This window comes from Pogona vitticeps, chromosome 5 (genome assembly GCF_051106095.1).
Source record: "Pogona vitticeps strain Pit_001003342236 chromosome 5, PviZW2.1, whole genome shotgun sequence".
NCBI lineage: Eukaryota > Metazoa > Chordata > Lepidosauria > Squamata > Agamidae > Pogona > Pogona vitticeps.
In genome coordinates this window covers 184,751,949-184,778,897 of record NC_135787.1, presented here as the reverse complement: position 1 = coordinate 184,778,897, position 26,949 = coordinate 184,751,949, and the positions used below count along the sequence as shown (strand labels likewise).

The 26,949-nt window shown below is 42.8% G+C and overlaps 1 protein-coding gene across 3 annotated transcripts; it reads right to left on the bottom strand.

The window, feature by feature from the left end:
- LOC110088800 (solute carrier organic anion transporter family member 1B3) lies at positions 1 to 26,773 on the bottom strand. Of its 3 annotated transcripts, none has more exons than XM_020811332.3 (15): positions 26,518 to 26,773; positions 23,759 to 23,921; positions 19,782 to 19,923; positions 18,570 to 18,702; positions 17,725 to 17,831; positions 15,771 to 15,917; positions 13,565 to 13,663; positions 10,920 to 11,168; positions 9,495 to 9,659; positions 8,584 to 8,779; positions 6,910 to 7,072; positions 5,367 to 5,554; positions 4,090 to 4,154; positions 1,625 to 1,742; positions 1 to 302 (listed from the first exon to the last, which is right to left on the bottom strand). In XM_020811332.3, exons 2-15 carry the CDS (start codon positions 23,894 to 23,896, stop codon positions 83 to 85), a joined length of 2,130 nt encoding a protein of 709 aa, XP_020666991.3. In that variant the 5' UTR covers positions 23,897 to 23,921; positions 26,518 to 26,773; the 3' UTR covers positions 1 to 82. The 3 variants fall into 3 exon arrangements, with proteins under 3 accessions (XP_020666991.3, XP_072855838.2, XP_072855841.2); XM_072999737.2 differs by lacking the exon at positions 26,518 to 26,773 and adding an exon at positions 24,365 to 24,470; XM_072999740.2 differs by lacking the exons at positions 19,782 to 19,923; positions 26,518 to 26,773 and having other exon boundaries at positions 23,759 to 23,897.
- Positions 26,774 to 26,949: the final 176 nt, after the last annotated feature.

Below are 26,949 nucleotides of genomic sequence, written 5' to 3'. Positions count from 1 at the left end.
TACTTCTTTGTTGTCAATTTAATTTTTGATATGTCCAAGGTGCTCTCATGAATTGTGCCTGGTGGCCTAAATGTTAAGTGTCCTAGATATAAGTGTCCTTGTCTGCATCTGAATTCAGGCCTGCAGTAAGTTCAGGGCCATTTGGCTTAACTTCTTCGTTCAAAAGGACCTCTTCTTTCTTCTCATTTTCTGCAGACTGGGCCTCTTTTCCTTCATATCTTTTCTTTATGAGGATGAAAAACACTATGCAGAAAATATAGGATGGCGCTCTTAAGGCAAATGCCAGACCAAAGTAAAAATATCTGTATGGGGAAGAAATCACAAATATACATACGTGCATATATAAACATAGACAGAAAGATTACTCAGGGGTTAAAACAATGTTAGTTCCAAACAGGGTAGTCTTTTTCTATCAACGGATCTTATATTCACATGGCCCATACATTTCACTCATCCTTCTCTGGTTGGGAAGAATCTTTAACCTTGAGAAAAGAAGACTGAGGGGTGATAGGATAACACTTTCCAAATACAGTGGTGCCTCGCATTACGATTGCCCCGCATTATGACGAAACCGCATTACGATGACGTTTTTGCAATCGCAAAACAATGATCTAAATGGACTTGTTTCGCTTTGCGGATGATCGGTTCCCTGCTTTGGGAACCGATTCTTCCCAAAATGACAATTTTTCTACAGCTGATCGGCGGTTTCAAAATGGCCACCAGGTAAATAAAATGGCTCCCCGCTGTTTTCTGGGACGGATTCCTCGCAAGACAGCCACCAAAAATGGCCGCCCTATGGAGGATCTTTGCTGGACGGTGAGTTTCCAGCCCATTGGAATGCATTGAAGGGGTTTCAATGCGTTTCAATGGGCTTTTTATTTTAGCATTACGATGTTTTCGTTCTACAGCGATTTCGCCGGAACGAATTAACGTCATAATGCGAGGCACCACTGTACTTGAAAGGCTGTCATACAGAGGAGGGGCAAGGACCTGTTGTTGATCATCCCAGAGTGTGGAACAAATAATAATGGATTCAAGTTACACAAAACCAGATTTTGGCTGAATGTCAGGTAAAACCTCTTAATTGTTAAAGCAGTGGGTGTTACTTCTGGCAACAAAGAACTGTGTCATGCAATTGCGTAATTGGTTGTGTATCCCCAGCATGACTGATTGTGCAATGTGCTGGCAGAAGTGCTTCGGGGATAGCACTTCTGCCTTGGTGCTAGGACAACTACGCTCTGCAATAGCAAGTTGCATGCATCCGGTTGGACAACAGGATTTGGTCCAAATAGTTTTATTTCAAATAACTAAAGAAAAAATGAAGAATCTGTAATCTGCTGTCCTTCTAAAGACAGCTGTTCCTGGTGTTATCCTGTTTTATGATGGTAGACCAAGGCTAGAAAATATGTAGCTTTCCAGAGGTACAAGATTATCGGAGTGGCAGTTTAAGAACATCTGGGGGGCACCTTTGTCTATTTTTGCATGATTTGAGCATCTCTTGTAGAGTAATATAATTGGATGAAGATTGCTGTGAAGAGGCAGGCTGGAGACCATGCTGCTTAAGAACAATCCATCAGGAAACTACCGTGTAGAAGACAGTCATTGGGATCTCAACATTGCTTACCTGTACAATATAGAATCGTATATCCTGCAAGCCCCTTGTCGACCACAGCCAGGGCTTGCCCATTTCAAACACGTTCGGTCTATTACTGCTCCAAAATAAACTGGAGCAGGGATTCCAGCTGTAAGACACCAAAAAAGAAATCTATAACATCAGGAAAGCCAATGCAGTTTAGTGGATAGAGTGACGGGACTGCATTAGAATTCCCATTCAGCCATGGAAACTCATGTGGGTGTGGGACCTTAAATATCTCATGAACCTATAAAATCCTATTAGGATTGCCGTACGTCACATGTAACTTGATACACATATCATCTGGAGAGACATTTCTTATTGGGTGGGATTATAGCAGAAGCATTGTGGGACATGGTGGCACTGCAGGTTAAACCACAGAAGCCTCTGTGCTGCAAGGTTAGAAGGCCAGCCGTCGTAAGATCGAATCCACACGACGGAGTGAACTCCCATCACTTGTCCCAGCTCCTGTCAACCCAGCTGTTCGAAAGCATGTAAAAAGGCCAGTAGATAAATAGGTACCCCCATGGTGGGAAGGTAACGGTGTTCTGTGTCTAGTCGCGCTGGCCACTTGATCACGGAAGCTGCCTGTGGACAAATGCTGGCTCTACGGCTTGGAGACGGGGAAGAGCACCACGCCCTAGAGTCGGACAACGACTGGACTAAATGTCAAGGGGAACTTTTACCTTTACCTTTATAGTAGAAGCAAGATGTGTGAGAGCTTAGAAAAGTTGTTTTTGTTCCACAACAGCACTCAGACACTCTCCCCAGCCATGCTGAAATTTGCTCAAGCTGAACATCTCTAAAGTTAGGCAATCCCTGGGAATGGCTTTTGTGACCGAGTCTTATCTATACAGTCAAGCCATTGCACTTGCTTTCCTACTCATCCGTACACAGCCCATGGATATGTGTGTAACAGCAAGGAAAGGATAAATAAATGCAGCACTCAATGCAATCTTGGCAAATCATCATCATCATCATGTGTCGTCAAGTCAATTCTGACTTATGGCGACTTTTTTCCAGGGTTTTCCCAGGGAGAGAATACTCAGAAGTGGTTGACCCTTCCCTTCTTCTTCTGGGGGCGTCCTGGGGCTGTGCAGCTTGCCCAAGGCAACCCAGGCTGGCTCTTCTCCCTGGAGGCACTGTGGGGAATCGACCTCCCAACCTTTGGCTCCATAGCCAGATGCCTAACTCACTGATCTATCCAGTCAGCTAGTAAGCTCAGGAGAAGTCCCTAAAAGGCCTTTAGAATAGGACACAAAAATTGGGAACCTGTCTCATAGTTGAGGAACTGGAGGACAAACAACGAATACGATCTTTTTCCCTGACCAGCATAAAGTACTGCCCTCCTTCATGTCTGCTGCAGGGCCTGGAGGGAAGGAGCTGTAAACAGTGCAGTAGAGACGAAAATGAACCCAGTGCTATGCCAGCATCTTCTTTTTCCTGTGAAAGATTTTGAAGTGTTCTTGTCCTTATTCCTCTAAAAAGAGAAGTCCATTTTGCAGTACCATTTCCAATCTTCCCACTAGGCAGTAGGTAGAGGGTCCTGTGGAAGTAGTAAATTGGTACCCGGCTGGCAAGTCTTTTGCTTTTGTTGCCATAGATAAAGGTAAACGCTCCCCTTGACATTTAGTCCAGTCGTGTCCGACTCTAGGGGACGGTGCCCATTCCCGTTTCCAAGCCGTAGAGCCAGCATTTGTCCAAAGACAGTTTCCGTGGTCATGTGGCCAGCTCGACTAGACACAGAATGGCATTACCTTCCCACCGAGGTGGTACCTATTTATTGACTCGCATTTTTACATGCTTTTGAACTGCTAGGTCGGCAGGAGCTGGGACAAGCGACAGGAGCTCACTCCATTGCCTGGATTCGATCTTACAACTGCTGGGCTTCTGACCCTGCAGCACAGAGGCTTCTGTGGTTTAACCCGCAGCAGCACCACATCTCTTAGAGCAGCAATGTTTTTTTAAAAAAATCAACATCCTTAGGGGAGGAGCAAAAGGATGCCACAAGGACTGCTGATGGTGGGCTCTGTCTTTGTGTAAAATGGTTGGAGAATTTCTCCTTCCCCTCATGAACTTTGACAGAATTCTCCCCGCAACCCTGCCCCCACACACTCCTTTCTCTTCGCTCAGATAGGGTGAAGAACTTCGCCTGGTTCTTCGGGCACAGCTATACAAAAAATCTTCCATACAAGAGGTAGGCTTGATACGTCTTGTATCCACATGGATCAATGGTATTGTTACCCAACCCAGATGCTTGGAAGAACCTTGCCTTCAAACCCTACTTATGAACTTCATTCTCATCTAGCAGGACAAGTCTTCTGAATTCATCCACCCTGTTTGCTTCATGCTCATTCAACTACCCTTTCAACAGTGTTGTGGTAAATAAATATAGGCACAGCACTTGAAACGAAATGACTGGTGAAGACCAAGACAATCAGCACGCCATTTCTTACCCAATGCTCTCATAATAAGCATATGGAAACCTACTGCAAGCGACTTCAATTCTGGTTGTACACATCTGAAAGACAAAATGTTAACCATGTGAAGAGGCTTCTATACCATTTAGAACCTTGCTATTGTCTCTGATAGCCCTAAGACACTTGGTTGCAAAGGAGGGAATCATATGTTTGACTTCTGGCAACTACTTTAATTGCATCAGCAACTCCAGAAGGTCCTACATTGGGCATAGCTCAATGGTTGAGAGCATGCTTTCCAAGCAAAAGGTTCCATTCTGGCATCATGAGTTAGGAGTGAAAGATAGCTGTAGCACCATAAAAATGAATAGATCCACTTCAGCATGAGCTTTAGGTGATCACAATCCATTTGTAGAAACCCATGGCATTTAAGAAGGCTTAGACGCGCATGGTACATGTTGGAAGGTTGGGAACCAAATGAGATGTGGAAAAAAGAAAGACAAGTACATGGCTAACAGGCTTTAAAAATGACAATGAACTATCAGTCAAAATGTTGATTGCATACACATCCTGTTATCATTGTCCTGTTATTATTTGGCTATGCAATCTGTACTTTGACAGATTCTTTGATGGAAGACTGGGAAAACCCAAACATCATCATAGACCTTGACAAGGATCAGGTTAGAACCTCACCCAAAAGACACATGGGGGAACCCATGGAATCTGGCAAAAATCCCAATCAATTGAGGGGTTTTGCATAATAAGATTGTTTTTCCTGTGTTCCCCATCTTAATAACAGACATGACCAAATGATGGGGAAAAGACAAATGACAAGTGCATTGTTAACACCAGCTCTTATCAAAAAGTTGGTTGTACACAGTGGAAGGACAGAGATGCACTGGTTGTAGGAAGTTAGGATCAAGCCCAAGTCCCTTCTGTTAACAGAAATGCCATCCTGCAGGAATTTCCTGCCAGCTGATCCTACAGGTCTTCCAATGGAGTAATATTGAGGCATTAGTATTCTCCTGGCTACCACCTGCCAGCCAAAAATGCAAAAAAAGAGGTGGAGAATAGGCAGAAAATGAAAGAAGAACTTCAGATCCAAATCTTCTCCAGTCCACGGACATGGTCCCAATGCTGGTACAAAGGGTAAGAGTATAACTTAAGCAGTTCACTAAGAGCATGTTGCATATCTCCAGGCAGGGAGGAGAGGGAAGACAGAAAACTAGTGTTAGGAGATGCCCATTTTGGAGGGAAATAGCTGTGTCAAATTTTGAATATGCAACATTTTCTTGCAGAACTCATCTGTTGCTTACCTAATCGTCAACATGAAGTATGGTGTCCCTCCCAAAGCATACAACAAGGAACTTGCTGTTTTTATCACTGTGAAATAAATAAAATTTCTTGAGCAGTCCTCATTCCTTGGACATTCTCCCAAAATTGCTGAGGAGTGATTTCTCACCACGGAATTGGCCTTTGCGATGCAGCTACAATTATGAAAAACCTAGGGGGAAAAACATAGATGATGGCATAGATATCAAATCCCTTCCTCCTTCCCCCACTCCTCTCTCATTCTCTCTCTCTCTCTCTCTCTCTCTCTCTCTTTGGTCTAAAGCAGAGGTGGGGAAGTACTGCTGTCCAGATTGCCCAACAAGACCTGGTCAACGGATTGGATGGTTTGGGGGAAGGAACTGCAATTCCTGGACTTGATGTGTCCCTGTCCACCAACTTGACCACTACATCACCAAGCCTGTTCAGATGCTACTTGCTGGTTCTCTCCAACCTGCAAGCAGAGAAATGTTTGGTCCTTCCCCTCTCCATCATTTCTTATTCCATGTAGAGGACAATGTATCTATGGAAGAGAGGTCCTTCCTCCTATGAAGGCTCTCCATGAAAGTGAGAACCTCAGTTTTCTGGGGTTCTTGCTCACATGGGGAGCCTACAGATGAGCAGGAACCTCTTCTTCGTAGGCATATTAATCATTCTATCAAGAAAATGACAACAGAAAGGGAAAGTTGTCCTCTGATCATGTGTTGGACAGAAATAGGCCGTCCAAGTTTGTTAGGCATCCTTCAGTCTCGATAGATTATGGTAAAGTGCTCTGTATGTGTTCTGAAACCTTTAATGGCATTTACAAATTACAACAACACAAGCAAAATAGGAAAAGTAAAAGTACACAAATTTCAAAAATTAGGAGCGAGAAGCAGGGGACAATTTCAGAATTGAAGATAAGAAACTTGGAATAGCATTTAGTGTGGCTGAGAAGGCCAATTTGAGAGTGGCAATCCCTTTCCGTGTTGTTTCGACGCTGTATGCGAAGCTGGAGTGTCCTCTCTAGAGCACGAAGCCTGGGTAAAATAATATGGAGGACAGGCTGTTACCCAAGCAGCAAATCCCCCCTCTCCACATCGCTGATATAGTCCAATGGAAAGGCAAGAGCCAATACAACTGGTTCCAGCGATGTTGCAGGAGTTGGCAGAATGACACAAACTGCCTCGGGGACTCCGACTCCAGATTTTGCCTTGAGGTTAACTCCTGAAGCCTTTTCCATCAGTGGATATAGCCACAAGGCAGTGGAAGTTTGAAATCGGAGTTTTTCTTCTCCTAGAAGGGCTGTCTCCCAAGACTGATGAGCCCCACCTACCCAGCCTGCTCCCTAAGAGTGTGGAAGTATGATCCGACCCCTAAAATTTCCTGACTCCCAGGTGTATGCAATGCTATCCAAGGCAACACTGATTTTCTTATGACAACCTATTCAAAAGAAAAAAAAGTCTGGTGCCGCTCTTCTTAATCACTTGATCCTCACTCTGCAACAGGTGCACAGATAAAAGAGGAGTGAAATAAACAAATACATCTTACTGTCTCTTTCCTCGACCCTGTGGCATCTTTGCACCCTGCAAAACATGCCGACATGTATGTGAGTCCATTGTCCCCGCAGACAGGATCCCACTGATTCGCAGCACAGCTGCATTGAGAGTTGCACTCTGCAGATAAAAGCGCAGTGTCCCGAGCAATTGGCTGCCTTTAAAAAGAAGCACAGAGATGCGCTCTCAGTTCATTCTAGAACAGATGCAAATATATATGTAGTTACACTGTTCATACGTCATCCCTATGTCTTGGTGTGAAGCCCCTTGCAAATCAATAAAATCTGGCAAACTTAAAACTGGAAAACAAAACATGAAGACAGATGATGACGAAAATCAAATAGGAGCATGGAAACGGCCAACCTGGCGTATAGTTATTGTGGTATATGGATCCCTTGAGGGCACTGTTTGGCATGAAAAAAAAAGACCTTATCCACTCTTGTTTGTACTTAGAATGATCCCTCCTTCCACTTTAAAAGCTGTTAACACACTTTTCTGGCACAGGAGTAGGGTGCGATTCAATGAGATGCAAAATAGCTCTTTCTTAAGCCTTCGCGGTTGGGTACTTTCACCAAAACGACACTGGGGAGGGGGAGCATTAACTGAGGAGACAACCCTGTAATGTATTGAGTGGGTTGTGGCATTAAAAAGGAGGGTGGGAAAAAAACCTCATCTTCTATTTTCATCTTCTTTTATTTTTAATATTTCCCTAACCAACACAGTGAAATTGTAAAACCATGCCAGGTTGATGCATTGCCATTTCAATATGTTTTAAACCAATAAACAGACAAGGGGAAGCCACCTCAGCCCCACGAATGATGTCTGAGAGAAAAGGCAGGGCCTCAAACAGCCCCTCACCAGGTTCTGCTTGCTTGCTTTTCCCACCTCCTCGGCTAATCTCCCAGTCAGGAGCAAGAGCACAGAGTTCTCTGCCCCACCCTTTTCTCTGATTGGGAGATCAGCCAAGAGGGCGGGGCAGAGACACCTGAGCTGCTGCCAAGACTGGAAGATCAGTTGAGGAGATGCAGGAAATTAGCACGCTGGCCCTGAGGAGCGGCTGACTGAGCCAGCGGAGGTGGGGAGGAGAACAGCACCACTTGCACTGCCGCCTTTATGAACTGGGACGAACTGGGATGAACTGGGACAAACCAGTTCGTGCCCATCTCTCCTTGTAAATAAACCAGGTCAATCTACTCACATGTAAACCAGGAAACCTTGCTTTGTAGCATGGAGGGGGGGAAGGGCCCATAGCACGATCACCAGTGTGAACAAGAAGGATCGCTCAAATGAGAGTTAAAATAGATTGCACTTAAAATAAGAACTTTTTAAGTGCAGAGTGCACCAAATTTTCCAGTGTGGGCAGGCCAGTGAACTAGAATTAGAACTTCCTATCCCAAGTGTATTCCTTTATACATACAAACTTTCTTATTGTCTTAAAATAAATGTGAGGGTGATGGAATTGGGCTCAGGGATCCATTCCAAGTTTCGAAGGCTGAATCCACACGTCAATGCCAGTCCAGCACAAATTCCCTGAGATTTTTTTTTTTAAAAAATGTATTTTTATTATTTTTTGCATCTAGGGTTGGCAAAAGTAGGAGAAAAAAGCATGCGTAGACACCCCTCCTTGTCTTATCTCTGCTACACATGTCCAGGCTTAAATATTACATACCCATCATAGGAGACTGTTAACCCAGCCACGGAGCGGTTGTCACAGCCCACGGTCAGATAGAAAAGCGAAACGCAGAATGCCAGAAACGAGAAGGTGAATGCCATTTTTGTGGCCGCCACCATGCCCAATTTGTATTTTTTCATGATGAGCCCCCCTGAAAAGATGCCAAGGCAGACGGCTGGTAAAACGGCGACAGCTGAAATGAAAAATAACAGAACAGAAAGTCATGTTCTCTGCCATTACAGCTGATTAGGGAGAGGATAAGCCGCAAACAAAGTATGTTTGAACAAAAATGGAAACAAAGTTGTATACTGGATGAATGGAAAGGGCAGATACGCAGCTATATAGCTGCAGTTCTGAATTTTGGTTATCCAGATGTAGTTAGGCTTCACCTCCCCCAGACCCCAGCCAGCATGGTCCAAAGTAAATGATTTTGGAACCGTACTCCAACAACATCTGGAGAGTGTTGCTCAGTGGCATAGTGTGGGTTGCCAGCACCTGGGGCAAGGTAAGCATTGCCGCCCCCCCCCCAGATCTCCTTGGGAAGTGGAAGGGGAGCAGGCTCAGTGGTGGTGGAGCCTCTGCTCACACTGCCTCTCCATGATTGCCCAAATGTCCTATCATCAACAGCTCTGATCTGTTCTTGCAAATTCGAGGCTGGATTTGCTTTTATTAAACCAATCCATGTCATATTTGGTCTTCCCCTTTTCCTGCTGCCTTTATATTTTCCGAGCATCGTTATGTTTTCCAATGATCCTTTGTCTTCTCATGAATTTGTTCTCCTTTGAATATTATGCCCTGTGATTTGAGTGAGTGGGAAGGCGGCCGTTGGCTGCTTTGTCTCAGGAAGCAACGTGGTTTCACAGGATGGACAGAAAAACAGGCGCATCTAAGACGAGAGGCAGACTCACCTGTTACAAAATTAGCTTTGGATGCCGCCTGGCCATATTGCTGCTCCATGTATTTCGGGTTATATGTCAAGTAACCGATGAAGCTGCTGAACTGCAGCAGTGATATACACAGGAATAAAAAATAACATTTGTTTCCCAAAAGTCTCTTCAGGGATTTAAAGAATCCTGGAAGAAAGAGAAGTTGGTTGATGGGGGGAGGGGAATCCTACGAGTTGTATCCCCACTCCTCAAAAAAGAGTAACTTTCTAAGCCCCACTATGCACATGTTGTGTGTGTGTGTGAAACTGGGACTTCCCACAGTCATGTGCAGGGTGCCAGATCTCATGAACCACTAGGGTTCTCTTCTTACTTAATTTTCTCTCAACACTGCCTGCTACTCTCCTACTTCTGTCCCCTCCCCATCCTCAACTGCTGTCATGCATCTCAACTACCTTTGAAATGTCTTCAACCTCCTTTGATCCTTGTTTGTTGCTGTTGAATTCAGCCTTTCCTTAAGGGATGACTACACAGGCTTATGTCTTGCTCTGGAGATGAACTGGTTTGCTTCTTTTGCCATTGATAAATGACAGAGTTAACCAGCCCATCCCTAGAGTACTCCTACACACACTTTTATGGGTCTCTCTCAGGGGCTACTGTTTTTACATGGGGGATAGGATTGCTCTGTTTTGGTTTGTTTCCAGTAAGTATGATGGTTGGGATCAAACCAAAGTGTTACCTGTCTGTCCCTTTGGAGAAGATACTTCCTCTGGGCTCTTCTCTGGAGGACAGGGGAGAAATTTTGCATTTCTTTTAAATTGCTGCTAAGGTATCAGCGATAGGTTTCTTTTTAAAGTGCTGTCCAAGCATTGTTTGTTTGTTCATTTATTCGCCTAGAGTGGTCGTATAGACCAGATGGGTGGGATATAAATCAAATAAATAAATAAAATAAATTCAAAATAATTTTGCCACACCTTTCTTCTTAAAAAGAAGATTAAAAGGGAAAACTTACCCTTTTGCCAAGAGTGTTAAATAGGAAGCACTTTAAAAAAAACCCATTTCAAAGCATTACTGATATGTTAGGAACAATGAGAGCCCTGAGGCAACTGCTCCTAAGGGACAGACTTAATGATTTTGAGAAATATTTCACTTTTGAAGCGAAAGAAGACCTTGATCATGCTAAACAAGGTTTCTTGAGGAGCAGAATGGTTCCCTCACCTTAAAACCCACCTGGTTCTTGCATGTGAATGCAAGGACAGCACCACACACTTCCATCTGATCTTAACTGCCCTTAAGTGACCCTACATAGCCTGATCCTGCCCACTTCAATTTGTCTGCTTAGTTAGATCCTAATTTTGGATTACACCTTGCCTTCTCTGGGTCTTTTGGACTGCCATTTAGTAGCCATGGGAGCAAGAGTGAAGGCAAGGTCATCCTCAACATTCTTACCTTTCAGGCTTGGCTTCCCATGTTTGTGCGGAATTTCAGGCTTGGATATACGGCTTTCGTGACCGCTGTCATTCATTTTTCCTGCAGCCAGTTTTTTCTTGGCAGAGGCACTTTCTCCTTCTTTGTCCAGACTTTTAGGCAGGAACAAGAAAGGGATTCCACAAAGCAGGTTGATGGCACCACCGGCTAAAAAGCCCAGCCACCAGGCACCAACCCAGCGGGAATCAGTTGGCGTTATTGTGATTGTATCTACAGTAAGAGAGGCCCAGAATCGAGTTGGTTGAGCTGCAGAATCAAACATACTTGCATTTCGATAATAACAATGTGGGAAGCAGGACAGGGAAGGCAATAGAGGGATTAAAATAAGACGGGTGGGAAAGTAAAAGGGGGAATGAAAGGTCTTCAATTCAGAGATCGGGGGGCAAAGTGGAAGAGGATGTGTCTAAAGAAGGAACTGCAGGCCACAAGAAAGAAAGGAGTTCTTTATGAGAACAAGATGGTGGAGATGAGAAAATGTGACTTCAGTTGCCATGAAGAGGAATGAGCTAAGAGAGGAAGAAAGAGACAGGGTCCTCCTTGAATTTCCTGGTTAATCTGATGTTAGCTATGTTGACATTCATTTAACTTTGACCAGGGGTCAGTAAGTGTAGCCCATGGGCTAACTGCAGGCTTCTTTGCCGCCTCTTGGGCTCCTGGGGGAAATTTCCTCATGGCACAGTGCCTTGTGGTGCAGTGGTTAAAATGCAGTACTGCAGCGCGAACTCTGCTCACAACCCAGGTTCAATTCCAGGCAGCCAGTTCAAAACGGAACTGAGCATTCCATCCTTCTGAGGTCAGTACACTGAATACCCAGTTTGAGAAGGGAAGGTAATGTGTAGCTTGCATAATTAGGAGGCCAACCTACTGACAACTAGATTAGCTCACTTCTGCTGCATTGCAGTCTGTATTATAACTGGATATTTCTCCTTTCTAGACATCTAATATATTAAATGTATTCTTGAGGGCTTTCACGGCCAGGATCTGATGGTTGTTACAGGTTTTTCAAGCTGTTTGGCCATGTTCTGAAGGTTTTTCTTCCTAACATTTCACCAGGCTCTGTGGCTGGCATCTTCAGAGGTCAGGAATTAGAACTCTCTCTGTGTTCTGGTGTAGTGTGTGGGATAGTTGAGTATTTGTAGCTGTGGGATCAGCTTTTTGTCCTTTTCAGGAGATTGGGTGATTATGGTGATCAGGGTGTGTTTTATTGTTTTTTGTTATGGGTGTATACAATACACCCATAACAAAAAAACACCCTGATCACCATAATCACTTAATCTCCTGAAAAGGACAAAAAGCTGATCCCACAGCTACAAATACTCGGCTGTCCCACAAACTCACCAAAACACAGACAGAGTTCTGACTCCTGTCCTCTGACGATGCCAGCCACAAAGACTGGCGAAATGTTAGGAAGAAAAATCTTCAGAACATGCTCAAACAGCTCAAAAAAACCCCTAAAACAACAATCTATCATACTATTGCGACAAAAATAAAATCTAAAAGCAATAACATGTGGTAGAGCTGTTGGGGAAATTTTGACCCTGTTTTTTAAAGTGGGAAAAAAGACTTATACATTAAACTTGCTTCCAATTCTTGAGGTGATAATGTCATACAGTATTTACATTGTAGGTCTAATTCTGTGCTGATTCTTCAGAAAATGTGACTCTTAAAATTTTAAAATATCCCACCCCAATGCAAGAAGAACAAGGTTGTTTGCACAACAAATAGCATCCTATGATCCAAACCAGTGATTTCCAACCTGGGGTATGGTACCCTCAGGGGTACAAACCAGGACATTTAGAGGTACTAAAAAAAGAAAAGAAAAGAAAAGAAAGAATAATGGTAGAAAAAGGCATACTGTATACACCAACTGTGTAAGCCAAGATGCAATTCAAAATTTGTGAAATTAATAGGATGTTATGATGAGTGGCAGAAGAGGTTTTCTTTGTTATTGATCCTCAAGAAAACCTCAGTTCCCTTTATTATTTTGGTGAATGGTGAGGAGTCCCTCCGGAAACAATATGTTGCAGTGTGCATGCTCAATGGTGTGCTCCTCAAAACTTTCACTCTCTTCTGCTTTACAAACATTTGAGTGCTGTTGCCCATTTTGCTAATATGAAGGGTAAGGTAAAGGTAAAGGTTCCCCTTGACATTTAGTCAAGTCGTGTCCAACTCTAGGGCGCGGTGCTCATCCCCGTTTCCAAGCCATAGAGCCAGTGTTTGTCCAAAGACAGTTTCCGTGGTCACGTGGCCAGCGCGACTAGACACGGAACGCCGGTACCTTCCTACTGAGGTGGCACCTATTTATCTACTTGCATTTTTACATGCTTTCGAACCGCTACATTGGCAGGAGTTGGGACAAGCGAAAGGAGCTCACTCCGTCGCGGGGATTCAATCCTACAACTGCTGGTCTTCTGACCCTGCAGCACAGAGGCTTCTGTGGTTTAACCCGCAGCGCCACCACATCCCCATAATATGAAGGGTACAGTTTACAGTATAAAAATTGGTTGCTCAGAGGTATGCAAGTGAAAAAAAAGATTGGAAACAACGTATCTAAACCAAACCAAACCATATCATGATCAATACATTATAATGATCTTGTGTCTTACCCAGATCCACAAAGCCGATGTCAACATACATTCTGGCTAATAGTGATCCCAAAAGAAAACCAGCCATTGGGCCAATCATTGCTATTGTGTGTAAAATTGCTACAAATATAAAGAAAAATAATATCAATACATATCAAGGCACATGACCTCATATATTATTCTACACTATTTTGTGGTGGCTTCTGTCTAGGGCCACTTTGGCCATTTGGACTGATGAATTTCCTTTGTGTGTGAATGCACACAGAATGATATACTTTGCATCGTCCCCACAGGATGAACATATTTTCTAGGGTAAATTATAATTTTCTTATGTATATACCTTCTAGACTATGTCTACCCAGGGCGGTTCACAATAAAATTATTCATAAAACAATTAAAACCATGAATTAAATCGACAATGTTAGTATTGATCAAGATGGAAAATAGAACAAAAGACTAAGTAAAAGTAATTAAGTGTGAATTATGTTCACACAGTGGCCAGTCTTTTGCAGTGTCCACTAGGATATGGGTATACTAATAAATTCTGTCTCTCCTTTCCCATCAACTGAACTAGGAAGGCATATCACCTTCCATAACTAGAAGTGATTGCCATCCCGACTATTAGCCACAAGTGACATTAACCTCCATGATATTTTAAAAAGTTCTCCAAGTTAGTGCCCAGCACTACATCCTATGGCAATGAATTTCAGAGTTTAGGTATGTGCTGTAACCAACACTTCTTTTTGGGCACCCTGCATGTTCTCACATTCAGCCTCAGCTGATGTAGGACTGAGCCAGAAAAGGAAGACAAATTTTGTAACCCAATTTTTGCAAATACCGGTAATGAAAAGTTTACTATCTTTTAGGTGGTTTTTTAAAGGGTTCTGGAAACAAAGGGAGTGAAGTAGTTATTTATTAGACAGATTTTTTTCCTATAGCAAATGCTGGGGAAATAGAATACTGTGCAGACAACAGGATCAACATTCTCTGTGTTACCAAGCTGCAACAGTACAATTGTTACAATACAGCATTGCAAAACACAGTGTGATGAATATAGGGACTTGGTCCTGAGAACATTATGTCCTTCCTCCTACTTTATCTAGACAGAAGTAAAATTATTTACTTTGATTGTTCTCAGCAGATCACCTATCACCACAGTCCACAAAATTTTAAACCTGCCTTTGTGCTTTAAATGTTGTTAGTAATAATAATGCTCACGTGTAAAGCCCTAAACGGTTTAGGGCCTCGATACCTGGAGGAACTCCTGCTCCCACCAAAATCTACCCATATCACCCGATCGAGTCAGGAGGTGAGGCTGAGGAGCCTGACACTGAGGGAGGCCCAGAAGGAAAAAACAAGAAACCCGGCCGTCTCGGCGGTAGCTCCTCGCTTCTGGAATAATCTTCCTCCAGAGATTCATGCAGCCCCTTCGCTGGGCATTTTAAAAAAAATCAATTGAAAACTTGGATGTTTACACAGGCCTTCCCTCCAGTTAATACCTGACACCCCCTTTTTTTCTTCTTGTATTTTTTTTCCTTTTCATCTTGAATAACCTGTATATTGATGTATAAATATTTTGTTATATTTTATATGTTGTGTTATGTATGTTGGAAGCTGCCTAGAGTGGTCATTCGACTAGATAAGCAGGGTATAAATACAATCAATCAACCAATCAACCAATCAGTAACCATATTATAATAACGATCAAGTTAATTCTGACTTATGGGTGATCCTTTTCATGGTTTTCTAAGTACAGTGGTGCCTCGCTTAACGATTGCCTCATTTAGCGATGTTTTTGCTTAATGATGGTTTTTAAAAAGAATTCTATGCATCATTTAACGATGTTTCCTATGGCGATATTCGCTTAGCGATTTCGGGACCATGCTTCACATAGCGAATGCATTTTTACGTCCCCTGTTTCGCTTAATGATGTCCATTTTTTCACTTTTAAAAGTGTCTTAAAATATTCAAAAATGTTTTAAATGCTTGGAATCGTTAGTGCACCTTCTAAAACATGTGCAAACTTAATTTGGCTTTGATCTGACTTTTCGTTAATTTTTGCTGAATTTTTTTCTCCCGCATAGGAAAGCATTGAAACCAACTTTTGACAGCTGAAGTCCTAACCTCAGGCTCTGCAGCCAGTTACCTAACTCACTCAGCTATCCAGCCAGGTTTAGATGTTGTTAAGCAGTATTAAACGCACAAATCATTCCACTTTAGACATTACCAATATAAAGAGGAGTATCTTCTTCTCTAGAGAAATCATCAAGGTAAGATATGCCCAGTGGAGTTATCGGTGTTTCCCCTATTCCACGTAGCAGATTTCCCATCAAGACAAAAATCCATGCATAAGATTTAATGTGTTTAGTACAGTCTGTAAGCAAAGCAATTATAGGAAGAAGAATGAGCAATGAAATACAGATTTCAGTAACTTCACAAATGATCCCAAATGTCAGCTCTTTAAAATGGGGCACAAATAGAGCCTGGTTCAATTCCCTAATAAGTTTGAAAGCTGGAACAGTCAGTGCTCATATTCCCAGGATCCTCTCTGTCCTTGAAATGATGTTCCAGAAAGCAAAAGTATGTTTTGCTTCACAAAGTGAGATTCGTAATATAGCTGGTACCATCAGTGGGAACGGGGTCACGAAGAGTCGGACACGACTGAACGACTAAACAGCAACATTAGTGGGAATGGCCTAGTTTTTCAAATAGTTGGATGGGCCCTCCATGAAAGAATGTTTAGTTCCCATGACTAGATGCTCTCCTAGTAGAAGCATACTTATTACCTGCTTCTCATCCTCCTTCTCTGCATTTCTTCAAATTCATTGTTTTTTTAAAATTTTGGAAAGTTCTTGACAAGAAAACCAAAGCGCCATATTGTCAACATTCCTACTTTTTACCCTGCCATGTAAACATTGCTTGACTCCAAGGCTGTGACATCAGCACTTATACAACATCAGAATTAGAGATGGGCGCGAATCATTTTGTGCCGAGTTATCTAAAGTCATTCCCTGATCTCATCCCCGGCCAGCTCCCCCATTCACCACCCAGCACACACTGTTTTTTTCCTTCTGCTTCACACAATCCTCTAGTCCTGGCAGGAAAACAGATTTCTCTCCTCTGACTCCTCTGTCAGCTGGCCACTCAGCTGAGGAGGTGGGGCAGAGATTCCTGCACTGAAGCCCTTGAGTAGCTGGGTGGCGGAGGCCTTCAGTCTGTGCTCTTGCCAAGACTGGAAGATCACACAAAGAGGAAGGAAAGAACAGTGCATAGCGGATGGTGAGGGAGGGAGCTGGAGGGGGGGAAGTGAACCACAGAAAGCACAGCATCTATGGTGCTGCATTGACAACTTTAGATGTCTCAGCACGAAGTGATTCGTGCCCATCTCTAATCAGAATTATATGGATTGGGGCCAGGGAAATGTATAGCAATGTAATGACATTGCATTGGGTAGCTGACAAAACTAGGGGACAAGGGAAGAATATAATACAGAGTGACTTTTTTTGTGATAACCCACCCCATCAAGGATAACACGTATAATAACAATTAAGGTAAAGGTAAAGGTTGCCCTTGACATTTTAGTCAGTCGTGTTCGACTCTAGGGGGCAATGCTCATCCCCGTTTCCAAGCCATAGAGCCAGCGTTTGTCCAAAGACAGTTTCCGTTGTCACGTGGCCAGTGCGACTTAGACACGGAACGCTGTATACCTTCCCACCGAGGTGGTACCTATTTATCTACTTGCATTTACATGCTTTCGAACTGCTAGGTTGGCAGAAGCTGGGACAAGCAACGGGCGCTCACTCTGTCGCGTGGATTCGATCTTACGACTGCTTGGTCTTCTGACCCTGCAGCACACAAAGGCTTCTGCGGTTTAGCCCGCAGCGCCACCACATCCCAAGGTAACAATTATGTGCCACTAAATCAATTCTGACTTATAGTGACCCTTTTCAGGGTTTTCTAAGTTTTCTTCCATATATAAGTGGTTTAACATTCCTTTTTTTTCTGGGGGTGTCCTGGCAGCTTGCCCAAAGCCACACACACTAGCTCTTATGGGATGCACAATGGGGAATTGAATTCTTAGCCTCTGGCTCCACAGCCAAGATACCTAACCCACTGAGCTATACTGTATATAGATCTATACTTGGTAACCACAAGCTTTCGCTGAGAAAACACAGCTTTACCTGTCCCTAAGACGCTATCTGATCCTGGAACTGTCTGATTTGGTAAGCAAGGAGAGATGATGGAAGTTGAGTTGTCCTGTGAATGTGATGATGTATCATACCTATAACTGAAAAGAAAGGTTAAATCTAGTAATTATGATGCAGGAATTTAGACATCCTTCAGTCTCGAGAGATTATGGTAACATGCTCTGAATAGAGGACTTGGAACAGCATCTAGTGTGGCTGAGGAGACCAATTCGAGAGTGACCATCCCTTCCACACTGAAGACAGATACAATCTGTCCCCTGTCCAGTTCCCTGATTTTGGTGCTTTCATGACTGCCTCTTTGCCTCGGCCTGCTGGACAAGGATCTCTTCAAATTGGGAAAGGCTGTGATGCACTACCTGCCTCCAGGCTGAACGCTCAGATGTCAGGGATAGGGTGATAGAATTTGCTGGTGTGGAGAGAGAATAGCACAATTGTTGGGCGATATCCTGTTGTATAACCTTATGCTGACATAACCCATATCAGACACAAGAAACATCTGGGCTTTGGTGAATACCAGGTTTGCAGAAGTGCACACACCCAAAAAGGGGGGGCATTTGGAGCAATTTGCAGTGAAAGAAATTTTCCTCCCCTGCAAAAAAGCCGAAAAACAACTGAGCATGCTCACTGAATGCAGAATACCGATTAACTATGGACTGGAATGGAGAATGTGGAATAAAATGGAACATCCTGAACACTGGGCAAAAGTAAACCATACAGCAACATTTTGTTACAGACCCATTTATATTGCCCACCTCTCAAACAAGCGCTTCCAGTAAAAGCATCCATAGCAAACCAATCAGATGTAAAAGCAGACTTACTATCCCATGAAGAAGTGAGGCATTGCTGATAAAAAGCTCCCAAGAGACATCACAAAACAGCCAAGGGCGATCATCCTGGGCCGGTGGAGTTTTGCCCCGAAGTAACTCACAAATGCAATCACCAGCAAGTTCCCTGGAAAAAAAATCAATCTGGCAAATTACTGCAAGGGTAGAGTTGGTGATTAAAAACAAAACTAGTGCCTGTTTTCATTAGCCATGGGCCTGAAGCTGAGAAAAGAAGGCAGTCATTGCTGTAAGATTAAACAAGGTAACCTTTCTTTTATAGACGACGACTCCAGCAAAGTTCATTCATTGTGATCACCGTTGGGAATAACTTCCATGGGAAAACAGCTGACAATGCATAATGCTCCATTTGGGGTTATACATAGTAAACAATATGTGGAAAAGATCTTGTTTTAAATTTTTCGTTGAGAGATAAAACCATTCCAAGGTGTGTCTCGATTTTATTGACCCAGATTTTACTCACTTGGATTGCTTTCTGACATTGATCAATGAACAATGCCACCTAGAGTGGTCGCAATGACCAGATAGGCGGGGTATAAATAGAATCAACCAACCAACCAACCAACCAACCAACCAACCAACCAACCAACCAACCAACCAACCAACCAACCAACCAACCAATCAATCAATCAATCAATCAATCAGTGAGTGTATTCTGGTATAGTGGTTTGTAAGGCTGCAATTCCTTCCTTCCTTCCTTCCTTCCTTCCTTCCTTCTCCAACACCCAGGGTTCTCTAAGTATTTCCAAGGCAGAAATCTGAGAGTTTCAGTCTACAAGCGTCTCTCTACCGACACCTACATTTTATTCAAATGGAGGAGGGCATATTTCCAAGGCTGCATGGCCTTCTCGAGTCTATACGTCCTTAATATTTTAAAAAAGGAAACTGCTTTGGTGCTTCTGCTAGTCATAGGTCTTTAGGAGGCATGCTAAGTAGACTACAGCTCCCACAAAGCACCAGAGTTGGTTCTTCTTCATTGTCATCTTTTCGCCTTGAAGGAGGGCTCTTCTCCAGTGAAGCTAAAACCCACAAAATTCTGCCAGGGGGAATGTTTTTTTTTTTGAAGAATTCTGGGAGTTGAAGTTCCCCAAAAAATGAAAGCATCAACCAATATTAGTTAGAACTATCAGTCAATAAAATGCTTAAACAAAATATACTTTCTCAAAATGTACTTTCTCAATCAGTTACCCAGTTCAAAGCCTCCATCCATGAAGCCAGCTATTGAAGAGGAAATGTCGAACCTCCTTTCCAGCTGCGTGATGGAACTTTTCATGATGGCACCTGAAAATACTTTGCTGAAGTAGGTGAAGGCTAGAGCAGCAAGGAAGCCCTAGCAAAAGACGGAAACAGAAAGAAATGTTACATCAGTGAGGACTAATTTCCCTCAGAATAGTGGCAGCCGCCCATCCTGACAGTCTGAGAGATCAAAGTCTTCTCAGAAGTAGCTCCGTACCTTTCTGAGTAATGACTATGAAGTAGACAATGGCTTGAGTTGGTCATGGATGCCAAAGGGTCTTTTAAATGTTGCCTCCATTTGAGTATGTATCCATACTGATTTTAGTAAAATAATAAAGTTTATTTTATGATGGGATACTCATGGGTGATTATCTGGTTTTGGAACCCTGATTTTGGCTTCGTTAGCCTGGATTGCACCAACCACTTCATACACAGGATGATCGACACCTTGTAGCATTTGACAATATTCATTCTTCAGGATAGCCCTTCCTCACCCTCAGGAAGTAGAGGTGTCATCAGCGTAACCAGTGGTATCCAGATAATACTGTGCCCAAATGGTCATGTTGATCATAGGGGGGAGGAGAGCTGCCTTGATGTGCCTCAACATTTCTGGGACATTTTTGTCACATATATGCTTTAGAAGTGGTACTCGGATGAATTGAACAGAACACATGTGTAACAGCAATGACAAATAAATACCACCACCAACAACAACTTGCTTGCTGCCTCCAAAAACCCATGGGAACATCAGGTAGAGAAGGTGTTAGAAAATGATGTCAAGATCTTGCGGTATTTCCCGATCCAAACTGATAGACATCTTGAACATAACACACCAGACATAGTAGTAATAGAATGAAGAAAGGTCTGGATCATTGACATTGCAATTCCAGGGAATTCCGGAGTTTAAAATAAAGAATTGGAAAAACTAACAAAAAACAGAGATCTGTCAATCAAAACATCTCGCTTGTACATGAAACACACTTCAGTGGTCCCCATAGTCACTGGGGCTTTGGGAACAAAATCAAGAAATTTCACACAGTATTATAAGCAGATCTCAGAAATAACACTATCAAGGCTACAAAAAAACAGCAATATTAGGAACAGCATGCATGCTGCACCAATATTTGACAGATACTTAGGTTTTGGGTTAAAACTTGTATTTGTTATATAATACCAGCCAATGTTTTTATAATCTTTAATGACTGTGCCTCGTGTTTTTAAATCATCACCATCACGTGCTGTCAATTCTGACTTATGACAACCTTTTTCAGGGTTTTCCAGTTAGAGAATATTCAGAAGTGGTTTGCCATTCCCTTCTTCTGAGGGTGTCCTGGGACTGTGCAGCTTTCCCAAGGCCACCCAGGCTGGCTCTACTGATAGGAGGCACAGTGGGGAATCAAACACCCAACCACTGGCTCTGCAGCCAGAGACCTAAACCAATCAGCTATCCATCCAGCTAAGACCATACCATGGGCTAGCAATAAAATAAAATAAATCCTGCATCATGATGGGAGAAGGAGGAGTGAAAATCCATCTATTGTAGGAAGTAATTTGAGGGGGACTGTATTGTGTACTCTCCTGCCAACGTAGCAGTTCGAAAGCATGCAAATACAAGTAGATAAATAGGTACCACCATAGTGGGAAGGTCATGGCGTTCCGTGTCTAGTCGTGCTGGCCAAGTGACCACGGAAACTGTCTTCAGACAAAACACTGGTTCTATGGCTTGGAGACAGGGATGAGCACCGCACCCTAGAGTTGGACACGACTGGACTAAATGTCAAGAGGAATCTTTACCTGTCAAGTATTGTGTACTAACGGGTGGAGGCCATGTTGCCCAGGACCATCCAGTCCCAGGTACTGGTATAGCTTTTTGGTATAGCTTTTTGTCCATATGTTCAAGAATAGAAGTGACTACTACTGGATGTCATACACTTATATGGGGGGAAGTGGAGGTATATATTCAGGCAAATTTTGGAATGAGGATTAGACTCGACCATAATTTCCTAAGCCATAGGCGGAGGCTGGATTTTTCCTTCCTTCAGCAATCTTTCTGCTTACAACTCACACTGACCCCCACAAAAACTGATGGGACCCACTGAGAATTAAGCTGTCAATCAAATGTTTCTTGTCATCATTGCTTCATTTGCATAGCCCAACCCCGAATTTCTCTTGACCACACCACAATGTTTCAAATCGAGGAGCTGGCTGCTTATATGCTAACATCATTTCTCAGTGATTTTGAACAGGATATTTTGAAGTCCACATCTCACTGAATTGTGGTGTATTTTGTTGCTCAATAATTTTCCTCCATTTTACTAGGCAGAAGCCAAACACTATGCTTTCTCATGAGAGGTCTCCATTTTAGGCTCAACAAAATGTCTTTTTACCAATGTGATTCTCAGCCTTGCTAATTCTTTAATGCAACAGTGCCTGGGGATTGCTTAAACATTATCCAGATGTGTCAATACAGACTTCTAGTTATTTTTTCTGGTCTCAAAATCAATAGACTTGGGACATACCGAGCAAAACGGCAAGCAATTGTATAACCCAGTAAGAGATAAGTAAACAAAATAAGCAGAGGTTTGAACTTTGGGACATTATTGATGGTGCTAGACTTCTCCCCACCCCCCAAAGATAGCCAAGAGATAAGATTTTCAGGGGCTCAGTTTTAGTTATTCGACTTGACACTGAAAAATGCTGCAGAAAAAGCCTTCTTTCAGGTGGTTCAGCCCAGCACTGATTTGATGAAGTCTTTACATCAGTTTCTCAATATCAGAGCTCTCTACAACACTGAAGCTGTACCTTTCTTTCACTTCCTGGGGGTGACTAGCTATGAAACTAGCTAAAAGTGCATCTAGATCAGTTGTTAAGCCTAGCCTAGTCTGCTAGAATGAAGTGTCTCCGGTTTCCAGTTGCCTGATCACTAGGGCAGAGGGGCACCTTCTCCCTAAAAAATAATCAGGGGAAGCCCCCACATCCAGTCCAAAAGACACTTTTGTCCTAGTCTTAAACTATGCTGTTGGAAGATTTCTATGTTTGCCTTCCTCTCAAAACTTTAGTATTCAAATGATTATTTATCAGAATTACCCAGTTTCTTTAAACAGCTTACTAGCTATTAGTATGAAAACAAAATGGTCCTACGCAAAGCATGGAAAGCTACTCTTTTTTTTAAAAGTAATCTGATCCTTTTACATGTTACACTGTTTGGAAAGTAGCCCGTTGTCATTATTCATTTGAATAACTTCTTACATAATTTGACTGCAACTAGTTGCTGCCTCATCATATTTTGGACTGTGTAGAATACTCTGAAATGTCCGTTTCTTTGACTCGTCATGTATTTTGTGGGGCAGGGGGAGGACTGATGAGATAATGATCTAAAACTTGCCAAAATGTGCCTAAAACCATCATAGTGTCTCTAAAAAGTAACTTGGAAGATGACTGGAAAATGTTACTTACTATACCAGTGAAGGAAATCAAGCCTGAGTGCTCACTGGAAGGACAGAACCTGAAGCTGAGGCTCCAATCCTTTGGCCATCTCATGAGAAGAGAAGAGTCCCTGGAAAAGACCCTGATGTTGGGAAAGTGTGAAGGCAAGAGGAGAAGGGAACGACAGAGGATGAGATGGTTGGACAGTGTCATCGAAACCACCAACATGAATTTGACCCAACTCCGGGAGGCAGTGGAAGACAGGAGGGCCTGGCGTGCTCTGGTCCATGAGGGTCACAAAGAGTCGGACACAACTTAACGACTAAACAACAACAAATTCTGTAATAATTGTCTCTATTTTGCCACCATTTTGAAAAATACTTTTGTAAACAAACATGATTGGATAGAGACTCTGGTACACATTAAACAAAAGAAGGATTGTCATATGGCAGAAAACATGGAGAATGCTTATTTAAAATGCAATAAAAACGAATGTGTTAAACCTTGATCCCCTTGCACCGTGGCGTTTTTGTTTTGGCTGGGAGCTTCTTGTCAGCTTTATCCTCCAAAGCCTGGTTTGCAGGTTTCATTTCCGTGACTGATCCATTTACATTCTCCGGGTCACTGTTTGCGAGTGTCATGATTCCGTTATCTCAGATGACGTTCCTACAAAGAAAGTTCTTGATTACTGACTTGCAGGTCATTCCTCATTTTGCTTCTCTGTGATTTTGCTCCTAATTATTGTGTGTGTGTGGGGGGGAGGGTGTCACTATTTCATCAGACATGATTTTGCACAAACACCGCAGAGCCTTTATTGTGCTGATGCTAATTGCTGTGATAACAAGAAAAAAAAATGGCAACTTGTGTTCTGACTAAGCAATCCCTGGGTGTCTAAAGACAATGGTGGATGACATCTTGAAACAGCTTTTCTGGCCGTTAATAGTCTGGTGCCTTCTCAATGCTCCACTGCAGGCCAGGCAGACTGGAGTTAAATTAAAGATTGAAGGGAATGTCTATTCCCTCTGGTTGACATTTTTCCCCTCATGCAATGGGATTTCCTCAGAGATATGGGCCTCCCTGTCAGACCTACAAAGTAAGTCTGTGCTTACCTTCTTATGACGAGCACACAAAACATGATACCCATAGGTGAGGACAGTTATGTGCTATGACAGACAAACCCTTTTCACCAGTTGAGGGAGCACCTCTGCAAAACATGTATCATCTAATTTGGAGCCGAGCTCTGGAATCTCAGGATGCCCTGTACCAGCTTGGTTGGAGCATTTAGGCATCTGATTTGAAAAGCCAATCCCAGTCTACCAAGCCGTATATAAAGAACTTGCATTGGTGCAACAGCACCAGGGGTTTTTATGGCCTCAAGCCAATTGTGTCATTACACTTATGCAACTCCTGTTGTGCAAGTTCTGTTGCAGTTGAATTATTTTGGAACTTACACAAGGCTGGTTTCCAGTACCTCGTTGCGTAAGTCCTTTTTCTAAGCTGCTTCCCCTGTGAGAGGTCCTCTACTTCCACCGGGACCTCCTTCCTCTCTTCTTCTCCTCCTGATCCCTAACCCCTACTCAGTGCCTCCCTTTCCTGGTACCTCCATTTTCCCCTCTGCCCTATGCTATGGAAGCTGCTCATTGTCATCTTTTTTGCAGAATTGTTAGTCACACAAAAACAGCAGGTGAGTTTTTCTCAGCAGGACTGGCTTCCCACTCCAAAATAGCATGCTGGCTGCTTGGTGCTTCTCCAGAGAGGGCAGCTGGACAGCCATCAAGGACAACACAGAAAACAAGCACAACAACAAGGGCTGACACAGAAGCAAGTAGATGTGCCGGACTTGTACAAGCAGGATTCCCCCCCCCCCCCCGCCAGCAATTGAATGGGATAAAGGCCAAAATAGAGAAAATCAGTTATTCCAAGGTGCTATAGCATTTGAGCAAATCTAAAAGTGAATAAATTCTCATAGTCATCATCACCATCTTAGAACTGCAGAGCTGGAAAGGACCCTATGGATCATCGAGTCTGGCTCCTCTTAAGGAGGCACAGTGGGGAATCGAACCCCCAACCTCCGGCTTTACAACCAGATAGCTAAACCACTGAGCTATTTAAATTAAAAAAGCAAAGATCTAAAAGACTGAAAATGCTTGGGAAACCATCAATATGTTGAAAAGACAGCAGGGTAGGCACCAACCAAGTCTCCTTAGGGAAGACATTCCAAAAATGAGGAGCCACCACTGAAAAGGCCCTTTCATTATTCAGTGTGGTTGCCTAGAGGTCAGGTGAATCCTAAGATTACCTAAGGATCCAGAAGGCACACACAGAAAGCAGTGGTGTAGTGAAGCCAGCCCTTACAGGGTGGAAGCTCTGAGACTTCTTGAGCATTGAAACTATTATATTTTCCCACACATACACCCTGAGTTTCCCCATTCCCTCTGAGCTTAGCTGCAAATAGTATATTGCTGCAAGTCACCCATGTTGTAATGCAAAATATTTGAAATAGTTTGCTCTTGAACATGAAATTAAGAACCGTTAGGTCTAGAAAAGCCACACAACTGCCTGCAGGTTTGGACTTTAACACGAGGCAAGCTCACTATGGAGACTGCCATGATGCGTGCCTGCAATTCCAGACATGCCACTACAATTGTGATAGCAAGGAATGTTCCTAGAAATGAGTCTCTTCAACCTGATGTTCTCCAGATATTTTAGACATCCCACTATCCCCCAACCAAAGCATCTTGATCTGAAGGAAGTTTGCTTTAGCTACTCAGCCATTTATGGCTTTGAATGTCAAAAATACAGATTTAATGATAAATAAACCAATAGCTTGATGCAATGAGTGAGGACTGGTTCATAAATATCTCCCTTGCCTTCTACTATTAGTAGAAATAAAAGTGCCTTTCAATCTATTTATGCACGTCAACCAACTATCACGGATTAAATGGGCAAATCTTGGAGTCATAGTCAATTAAAAATATTTTTCCAAATTCTACACATCTCCTACTGAGAGATTTCTGTGTGAGAGGACACCTCTCACCAGTATGGATATATTAGGGAATAAATATAGATTTGAGAATAAGCTTACTCTTTCTCATTTCCCCATCAAACTAATATAGGAAAGGAAAACACAGGCTAGTAATCTATATCCGTGTGTCCCATGAAACACAGATTTTTTTTTCTTCAGACAAATTGTTCTGCAACAATTTTCAGTAATTATTGAGATTCTCCACCATGGCCCAAAGGAAATAAGATTTTAGCCTACCTGGGTTCTAGTTCCAACTCAGCAGCAGCTATGGCATCATTTGATGCAACATTGGACGTAGCATTTTCTTCTAAAACCCAATGGTTCTGAGGTCCATATGGGGAATCATTAACTTCCTAAACTTTCTAAGTAAACGATGAAGGGGGGGAAAAACCACCTGTGTTAAGGCCTTCTTGTGTAATACACTCCTGTCTTTCCCTCAACCATGCCTGGAAAGAAAATAAGTGGATTTCTCTATGTTCTTTTTTTAAAACAACATCTAGATAGAAAAATGTTCTGAACCTGATCCTGGCATCTTTCTGACCTTGCTTTGAAAAACATCCCGTGGTTTGTTTGGAGACAGAAAATGGCCTTTGTTGCCTGTGTTTTGTTCTTCTTTTCATCCCAGACCGTAAAAAGATGTATCCATCTAATCACTGAAAAAACAAATAA

What these genes read in the sequence shown, in the direction of transcription:
- LOC110088800 (XM_020811332.3), bottom strand. Translation starts at nt 23,896, where the DNA reads ATGACACTCGCAAACAGTGACCCGGAGAATGTAAATGGATCAGTCACG. An exon ending in CACGGTGCAAGGGGATCAAG is followed by an intron (nt 19,924 to 23,758) that starts GTTTAACACATT and finishes GTCTTTTGCTAG; the next exon opens with GGCTTCCTTGCTGCTCTAGC. An exon ending in CAAAGCTAATTTTGTAACAG is followed by an intron (nt 8,780 to 9,494) that starts GTGAGTCTGCCT and finishes TTTTCATTTCAG; the next exon opens with CTGTCGCCGTTTTACCAGCC.